The sequence below is a fragment of the Oncorhynchus gorbuscha genome, linkage group LG25, assembly GCF_021184085.1.
Source record: "Oncorhynchus gorbuscha isolate QuinsamMale2020 ecotype Even-year linkage group LG25, OgorEven_v1.0, whole genome shotgun sequence".
Lineage (NCBI taxonomy): Eukaryota > Metazoa > Chordata > Actinopteri > Salmoniformes > Salmonidae > Oncorhynchus > Oncorhynchus gorbuscha.
This window is the reverse complement of record NC_060197.1, coordinates 29,987,177-29,997,092: the sequence shown is the minus strand read 5'-3', so window position 1 is coordinate 29,997,092 and position 9,916 is coordinate 29,987,177. Positions and strand designations below refer to the sequence as shown.

Here is a 9,916-nt window from a genome sequence, read left to right as displayed (position 1 = left end):
CATCCCCTGGTGAAGTGCTCGGAGCAGGTGTAATTTGCAATTCAAGTACAAGCAAACGTATAGTCCAGAAAAAAAGTTTTTAAAAAGTACAATAAAAGTTGGTAGAAACATGCCAAACGATGTTTAAAATCAATCCTCCGGTTGTTTTTGTTATAAATAATAAATCATATTTCAACCGGACAAAAGCTTTGTCAGTAGGAAAAGAGAAACAAGAAAGCCGTGTTCCCAATCAGGCGCATGGCTGATGAATGGAAATTTCCACTGGCCACTGATTGAAAGTGCTGTAACTCCCTCATTTTTCAGAGTAAAAGCCTGAAACAATGACTAAAGACTGGCCACATGTAGAGGAAGCCACAGAGCTTGTGAACTGGGTCCTAAGTCTTTGTATGCTGGATAGGCTTTCTATGGAAAAACAGCCTTTCAAAATAATAGTACTTCCTGGTTGGATTGTCCTCAGGTTTTCGCCTGCCATATCAGTTCTGTTATACTCACAGACATGATTCTAACAGTTCCGGAAGCTATAGAGTGTTGTCTATCCAAATATACTAATTATATGCATGTCCTATCATCTGGGCCTGAGTAGCATGCAGTTTAATATGGGCACGCTTTTCATCCAAAATTCTGAATGCTGCCCCCTACACTAGTGAAGTTAAATAATGGCATGTTAATAATGTTTACATATCTTAGATTACTCATATCACATGTATATACTGTATTTTACACCATCTATTGCACCTAGCCTATGCCACTCGGCCATCGCTCATCCATATGTACATATTCTCATTCACCCCTTTAGATTTGTGTGTATTAGGTTGTTGTTGGGGAATTGTTAGATATTACTGCACTGTCAGAACTAGAAGCACAAGCATTTCGCTACACTCGCATTAACATCTGCTGACCATGTGTATGTGACCAATAGAATTGGATTAATTTGATTTGAAGGTGGACTCCAATCAAGTTGTAGAAACATCTCAAGGATGATCAGTGGAAACAGGATGCACCTGAGCTCAATTTCAAGTCTCATAGCAAGGGGTCTGAATAAATTAGGTATTTCTGTTTTAAATTTGTAATACATTTGCAAAAAACTGTTTTTGCTTTGTCATTATCGAGCATTGTGTGTAGATTGATGAGGGGAAAGAATGAATAATCAATTTTAGAATAATAAAATGTGGGAAAGGGAAAGGGTCTTAATACTTTGTTAATGCACTTTATGTAAGTGTCACTTCTGCTTCCTGTAAATCGACATTGTGGTCCAATACCAACTACTACGCCCCCTACTACTTCCCCTACATTTTGACCTCACTGTGTTCTCAGGGTGAATTAAGAGATGTTTTCTGATTCTCAGCCAGACAGCGCAGAATAGATCTACAAACAGAATGACCAGAACCTTCCTACAAGCTTTACTGCTCTATGGATTGAGTAAGTAAGCTACTGCTAATTAACATCGAGACTAAAATTGATTGTATCATCTGTCCTAGAACCAAAGATGAGGTGATCAGAGTACATTGCATGATAACGTTTAGTGCACCACTTTTTTCTAACATGTACATGTGATATCACCGATTATAGTCAATAACGTAGGACTTTGTTCTTTGTGTTTCAGGTTTGGTCTCTGTTTTCGATTCTCAGTCTCAGACTATGGTGGTCCGTATTGGGGATACCATCTCCTTGCAGTGCTCCAATGTTACAAGGGTTGTGGGTAACACAGCCTGGTTCAAGCAAGTCAACGGATCAGAGCCTGTGTGTATCTCGTCTATGTACTTCTTTAATTCAACACCTGATCTCCACAATGCTTTTCAAAGGAGCCATTTGGAAATGTTCAGCAACAACACCACTATCTTTCTCAAAATCACACAAGTGGGAGTAGCTGACTGTGGTCTGTATTTCTGTGGATTGTTTCCACAGAGCCACATGTTCTTTGTCAACGCAACATATCTAAAAATTCAAGGTACGTTTTGAACAATTTATTTGGCTTTCGATACATTAGAAAATGTTTAGCAAGCTAATCACGAGTTATCATGAAACAAAGGCAAACCATTGCTGGTCATATTTTGTAGAATTCTATTTAGAAAAAAATACTTCTCTATTCTTACACATCTCAATGTTACAGGGCACAATGGAGGTGAGGAAAACCCAGAGTCATCTAAAGATGGTGAGTTTCTTTTTCTTTCTCATGCAGATTCAAAGCCATGTTTCAAAAAGGAATCAAAAAACACAAACATGTTTTTGCTCTGTCACAGACTGATTTGATTCCATTTAATGTATTAGGAGAGTGTAATGGAACTATCAGTCCTGTAGCAGAGGGTGATGACATAGCAGAGGATGATGATGGAACCATGTGCCTCCTTCCCCTGGTTGTGATCCTAGGTGTTGTGACTGCTGTTCTACTGATAGTCATCCTCATCCTGGTCCTCAAGATCAGACGAGACTCAAAAACACACAACACAGGTACAATGGAGGACCATAAACGTTTTCAACAAGGCGCATGTGTCAGATTTTAGATTCTAAATTGTGAAAAAACCACATGCACAGGATATTTCTCTCTGACCAAATGTACGGTAACACAGAGTAAAATGTATGTTTCAACAACTGTTTGTGTCCTGACCCAAAATATGATGTTCTTATTCAGATATCGGGGCTCAACTGCAGCCACAAAATAGCCAGGTAATAGAAACTGTTTTCGTTTTCATTAACAGTACTTGATTAGAGTTGTGTGTTTTGTTGAGATTTGTTTGACATGTGTAGTCTTATTATATGTTTTCTACACGTTCCGGATCAGGACCCAGATTCTCTGAACTACACAGCACTGAGTTTCTGTCAGAAGAGGTCCAGAAATAAGAAGACACCTAAAGGTCAAATGATGGAGATGGAGCCAAATGTTGTTTGTGCTGCGACAAGATAATGTCAAATGTTTTAATGTTGATATCAGTGTAGCACTGATGAAGAACGAATATAAACTTTAGAATATTTTTTTCCCTTGTAATATAGAATTTACTGATTGTTGTTGTGGTGCTCTGTAACCCAATAGAGCCCGCCAGCTTTTAGTCCTAAAAAACAGAAATGAGTTAGCAATGGCTCGTTGGTCAAAGCCTATGGGAAGATTAATGGGGTTTTTGGAGAGTTTTTGGATAAACAACAGAAATAAGGTCTGAGGTTAACTTAGGAGATTAGGAGATCTGATACATTTTGTTTAGTCAGTTAACATGACCTTTATGAATTATGAAGCCTTTATGTGCTTTTTTGGTTACATAAATGCTTCAAAATTCTTAAAGTGACGTAAGCTAATGACGATGATCTCACAGAACACAATCATATAAGATTTCCTAAACCTGTGTTATCCACAGACCTTATTTGCAGCGTTTATCCAAAACACTTACCAAACCCCATTTATTTCCCCATAAACTTTGATCCTCTTGAGACAGCAGCTATGGTTGGGGCTAGAGGTGCTACTACCGTGTTGTGCTGCTGCCATGTTCTTTCACTACCATGTTGTCGTCATGTTGTGTTGCTACCATGCTGTGTTGTTGTCTTTATGTATCTTTGTGTAGTGTTGTGGTGTCTCTCTTGTCATGATGTGTGTTTTGTCCAACATTTATTTTTAATCCCAGCCCTCGTCCCCTCAGGAAGCCTTTTGCCTCTAGGTAGGCCGTCATTGTAAATAAGAATTTGTTCTTAATTAAAACTTCTTACGGCTGAAATCCCGTTAACCTGTTGAGTGTAGGGGGCGGTATTTTGATGTTTGGATGAAAAACGTACCCAAATGAAACTGCCTATTTCTCAGGCCCAGAAGCTAGAATATGCATATAATTGTCGGATTAGGATAGAAAACACTCTAACGTTTCCAAAACTGTCAAAATATTGTCTGTGGGTATAACAGAACTGATATTGCAGGCGAAAACCTGAGGAAAATCCAACAAGGAAGAACCTAAGAGAAACAAATATTTTCCTTTCCCTATGGCTTACACATGGTGTGAACAGTCTTTAGACATAGTTTCAGCCTTTTATTTGGAAAAATGAGCGAGAATGATCACATTGCATCAGTGGGTGGCTTGGTGTCACCAGAGTTTTGCATGCTCAACAGCTTAGAGCAGACATTTTCTCTCTCTCTCCTATTGAAAAAGCTATGGTCCGGTTGAAATATTATCGATTATTTATTGTAAAAACAACCTGAGGATTGAATACTAAAAAATGTTTGACATGTTTCTACGAACTTTACGGATACTATTTGGAATTTTCGTCTGCCCCGTCGTGACTGCTCGAGCATGTGGATTTCTGAACAAAACGCACCAACCAAATAGAGGTATTTTGGATCTTTATCGAACAAAATGAACATTTATTGTGTAACTGGGAGTCTCGTGAGTGCAAACATCCTCAAAGGTAAGCGATTCATTTTATTACTTTTCTGACTTTCGTGACCAATCTACTTTGCTGCTAGCTGTTTGTAATATTTTGTCTGCTGAGAGAGATGTCCTTACATAAACTCTTGGTTTGCTTTCGCTGTAAAGCTTTTTTGAAATCTGACACACCAGGTGGATTAACAACAAGCTAAACTGTGTTTTGCTATATTGCACTTGTGATTTCATGAAAATTAAATATTTTTAGTAATTTCATTTGAATTTGGAGCTCTGCAATTTAGCGGATGTTGACTAAAATGATCCCGCTAACGGGATGGGTGCGCCAAGAAGTTTTAACGGGATCGATTTGACAACAGCCAGTGAAAGTACAGGGCGCCAAATTCAAACAACAGAAATCTCTTAATTAAAATTCCTCAATCATACAAGTATTATACACCATTTTAAAGATAAACATCTTGTTAATCCCACCACAGTGTCCGACTTCAAAAAGGCTTTACAACAAAAGCATACCATGCGATTATGTTAGGTCAGTGCCTAGTCACAGAAAAACACAGCCATTTTTCCAGCCAAAGAGAGAAGTCACAAAAAGCAGAAATAGAGATAAAATTAAACACTAAACACCTTTGATGGTCTTCATCAGATGACACTCATAGGACTTCATGTTACACAATACATGTATGTTTTGTTCGATAAAGTTCATATTTATATCCAAAAATCTCAGTTTACATTGACGCATTATGTTCAGTAATGTTTTGCTTCCAAAACATCTGGTAATTTTGCAGAGAGCCACATCAATTTACAGAAATACTCATCATAAATGTTGATGAAAATACAAGTGTTATGCATGGAATTAAAGATATACTTCTTCTTAATGCAACCGCTGTGTCAGATTTTTAAAAAGCTTTACAGTGAAAGCACAACATGGACTAATCTGAGTACAGTGCTCAGAGACCAAAACAAGCCATACAGATACCCGCCATGTTATGGAGTCAACAGAAGTCAGAAATAGCATTATAAATATTCACTTACTTACACTACTGACGATGCGCTCCCCAAATTTCACCACGCTCACTGTTCATTAACTCTTGGAAGTGCTTGCACAAAGGATAGTAACATCTCATCCTGTGTTCTTGGAATCTAACCTTAATGATCTTTATCGGAATGCACTCCCAGGAATCCCAGTTCCACAATAAATGTTTGTTTTGTTCAATAAAGTCCATAATTTATGTCCAAATACCTCCTTTTTTTTCACGCGTTTAGTTCACAAATCCAAATTCACAAGGCGCGAGCACTAGGTCCAGACGAAAAGTCAAAACAGTTCCATTACAGTTCGTAGAAACATGTCAAACGTTGTATAGAATCAATCTTTAGGATGTTTTTATCATAAATCTTCAATAATATTCCAACCGGACAATTCCTTTGTCTTTAGAAAGGAAAGGGAATGCAGCTCGCTCTCACGGCCGCGCGCGACTTAGCTCATGGCATTCCAGCCAGACCCCTTAGTCAAACAGCTCTTATTCGCTACCCGTTCACAGGAGAAGCCTGAAACATGGTTCTAAAGACTGTTGACAACTAGTGGAAGTCTTAGGAAGTGCAATCGGACTAAATTTACACTGTATATTGGATAGGCAAAGACTTGAAAACCTACAAACCTCAGATTTCCCACTTCCTGGTTGATTTTTTTCTCAGGTTTTTGCCTGCCATATGAGTTATGTTATACTCACAGACATCATTCAAAGAGTTTTAGAAACTTCAGAGTGTTTTCTATCCAAATGTACTAATAATATGCATATCTTAGCTTTTGGGCCTGAGTAGCACGCAGTTTACTCTGGGCACCTTATTCATCCAAGCTACTCAATACTGCCCCCCCATCCTGACTTGCCTAGTTAAATAAAGGTTAAATATATATCTATATATTTGTTTTAAATAGAGGAGGAGGGGAGCATTACTTCCTGTGCTGTGAATGACAGAAAGTAGCAGCTCAGTGTAGAGCGAGACCTGCTGAGGTGAACATCACTGGGTCTCTTCTAGTCTTGACAGAAAGATAGCAATCAATCTTAAAAACTATTATTTTGAATTTATCCTAAAACGTTTAACTTTAACTTTTTTTTAAATTAAAGATGACTTTGACATGGGTGAATATCTCTAAATCGGTATAAATAAGATTTTGGATGCGAACTGCAACAAAACTGGGTCCCTTTTGACCAAACTCATAATACCTGTAATGTATCTTGAAGGTGAAATAAACAATAAAATACATATTGTTTGTATAAAATTATTTTATTTGATGTTGTGTGTATAATGGTGACATTATATACACTGTGGTAAACACGCTTTCTCTGCTGAAGAAAGACAAGCAACCTGAACCGCTGGAAGACAGAGACAGACACTATGATATTTCAAAACATTATCTGCTGTTATCACCATTTTTATGGTTTAATTTATATGAACGCATGATGTACAATGCTATGTATGGTGGACACCTGGGGTTTGGGACACCTGTACACCGCCATCTGCTGCTTAGTAAAATAACCACACATTTAATGTGTTTTATTCCACATCTTTAACACTTGTAGGCATACTTCAACCATAGTGCATCCATGATGTGTTTGAATACATGGGGAATGGATCCATTACCATTAGGCCTACTGCACTAATGTTGAATGTGCTGAGGCAGATGTCAATACTCTCAGCAGACTCATCTCATGCATTCGCTGCAGACTCAGCATCTTCAAACTGTGGTCAGTGTCACCTTGCTGGTGTGAACCTCGATGGAAGAAAAAACGCATACATCTTTGTGGTCAGAAGTTTCCACGGAACAATAAAACAATCAGACATCAAGCCATCACAAATTTGGCATCAACATTTTTTTCTTCAGTGCTTTTGAGATCACACCTCATCTTTTCTGAGACATTGAGTTATATTTGTTATGGTTAGTTACCAAGGCAGTTTGATTTGCATACTAGATAATGATGTTGCTAATTGTGCTCCTAGGGCCTGTGATAAGCCGTGTGGTAACTTTGGTCAACATGCACTTTTAGGAAATCTGTATTTCTTCTGGACACAGGGATTCTGATAACCCACAAATAATACTTTTGACCTTATTTGACCTCCAACACTTTCTGTTCATAGTTTCATATTGCCGCCAATCAAAGCCTTGTTTACACTTACCTGACAAACTGACAAAAATATCTACCTATAACATCAATCAAACAAGGTCTGCATCCGAAATGGCACACTATTCCTTATACAGTGCCTTCAGAAAGTATTCACACCCCTAGATTTTTTAAACATTTTGTTGTGTTAACAAATTGGGATTCAAATTGATTTAATTGTCATTTTTTCCTCAACGATCGACACAAGATACTATTTTAATGTCAAAGTTGAAGACATATTCTAATGTGTAAAACATTAATGAAAAACTAAACACTAACATAACTTGATGAGATAAATATTCAACCCCTGAATCAAAACATGTTAGAATCACCTTTGGCAGCAATTACAACTGTAAGTCTTTCTGGGTAAGTCTCTAAGAGCTTTCCACACCTGGATTGTGCAAGATTTGCCCATTATTCTTTTCGAAATTCTTCAAACTCTGTCAAATTGGTTGTTGATCATTGCTAGACACCCATTTTCAGGTCTTGCCATAGATATTCAAGCCGATTTAAGTCAAAACAGGAACATTCACTCTCTTCTTGTTCAACAACTCCAGTGTAGATTTGACCTTGTGTTTTAGGTTATTGTCCTGCTGAAAGGTGAATTAATCTACCAGTGTCTGGTGTAAAGCAGACTGAACCAGGTTTTCCTCTATGATTTTACCTGTGCTTAGCTCCATTCCATTTACACTTTGTATTCAGGAAAGAAAGTGAATTGCTTTGCCACATTTTTTGCGATATTACTTTAGTGCCTTGCTGCAAACTGGATGCATGTTTCGGTATATTTTTATTCTGTACAGGCTTCCTCTTTTCACTCTGTCAATTAGGTTAGTATTGTGGAGTAACTACAATGTTGTTGATCCATTCTCAGTTTTCTCCTATTTCAGGCATTCAATTCTGTAACTGTTTTAAAACTTCTTAGGGATCAGCATAGTTTTTTCAATTTTCGCCTAAAATGGCATACCCAAATCTAACTGCCTGTAGCTTAGGCCCTGAAGCAAGGATATGCATATTCTTGGTACCATTTGAATGGAAACACTTTGACGTTTGTGAAAATGTGAAATGAATGTAGGAAAATATAACACAATAGCTCTGGTAGAAGAAAATACAAAGAAGAAAAAAACATGTTTTTGTATTTTTGTTGTACTGATAACTTGAAGAATGAGCAAGCTACATGGCATTTAGTATGAAGTCACCCAGGTGTCCTTCACAAATTGCCCAAATGTAACCAAGTAGCCAAATTGGTAAATTGATACATTTTCAAGAACATAACTACATAGAAAACATACAAAAATTCTATGCTAATAAAAAATACAAGTTTACACACTCCCAGGAATGTCAAACATTATGGATCATTAGCTTCCCTACATAAAATGTACTAACAGGAGACCCAACAAAAATGCTGATACAATGTCTCCCAAACACAGAGGTGAAATATTTAAGATAAGGGCCAAGTTAGCAGCCAACACTGATCTATTGTCTTAAGTGAAGACACTACAAACACAAAGTAAAAAAATATATAAATAAATGCATAAATTAATGTACACGTTAAGTCCCTTTCAGCTGTAAAGCACTTACCATCCTCTACTTGTAGGCTGGCTGGGTATTCAGGCGGGGGTTTATTGTGGAGCCACAGGGAGCAGAAGTTAGGCTGAGTGGGGGGTGGAAAGTTTGAATGAGGTCTGTTTGAAGTCAGTCTTTACCACTAGAAAAATCAGTAAGAACTCAAGTTTATTACTTATTATATTGAACCTTTATTTTAGCAATACATCAAATAAACAACAGCATATCTATAAACATATATTATATTACTGTGGTGAAGGTTGTGTACCAATCATTTTTTTGTTTTTTTAATTAACCTTTATTTAACTAGGCAAGTCAGTACAAATTCTGATTTACAATGACGCTTATAATTGTGCGCCTCCCTATGGGAGGAGGTGCAGCCTGGATTCGAACCTGCTACTGCAGTGTGTTAGACGACTGTGCCAGTCGGGTGCCCAATGTGTATTGTATGTTGACTTTGACATGTTGTGGCTTTCGGATTGACAATATAAAATCATTTAAATATAAAGACTCGTATTTTACTTACCAGTCTAAGGTAACGTTAGCAGGTAACGTTAGCGTTCTCTCCTTTAGCTGTTATCTATTACATTTTTCTGCAAGAATATCGTCCAAAATCTGTATACTTGGACTTTGAGATAGCTTTTCCAGTATTAGTAGCCATATTGTTCAACATTTGCAAAACACTTAGTGTTCATAACTTCATACCTCACAGATATGTGTAACCACACGCGCTTCGCCATATTCTTGCATGAATGTCCAAAAGGAAGAAGCCCTCTGGTGCACAAGATTAGCTGGACGATTGTGTGATGGATACAGGGTTTCCACATACTCTTGTAAAGCCCA

General features: G+C 37.6%; 1 protein-coding gene across 1 annotated transcript; it reads left to right on the top strand.

Annotated features, from left to right (window-relative positions):
- The first annotated feature begins 1,388 nt into the window (after positions 1-1,388).
- Positions 1,389-2,902, top strand: LOC124013847. Its single transcript, XM_046328406.1, has 6 exons — positions 1,389-1,419; positions 1,604-1,948; positions 2,111-2,152; positions 2,269-2,448; positions 2,630-2,664; positions 2,780-2,902. Exons 2-6 carry the CDS (start codon positions 1,639-1,641, stop codon positions 2,900-2,902), a joined length of 690 nt encoding a protein of 229 aa, XP_046184362.1. The 5' UTR covers positions 1,389-1,419; positions 1,604-1,638.
- Positions 2,903-9,916: the final 7,014 nt, after the last annotated feature.

Coding starts and splice junctions, on each gene's coding strand:
- LOC124013847 (XM_046328406.1), top strand. CDS start 1,639: ATGGTGGTCCGTATTGGGGATACCATCTCCTTGCAGTGCTCCAATGTT. Junction 2,449..2,629: donor CTCAAAAACACACAACACAG/GTACAATGGAGG, acceptor GTTCTTATTCAG/ATATCGGGGCTCAACTGCAG. Junction 2,665..2,779: donor TGCAGCCACAAAATAGCCAG/GTAATAGAAACT, acceptor GTTCCGGATCAG/GACCCAGATTCTCTGAACTA.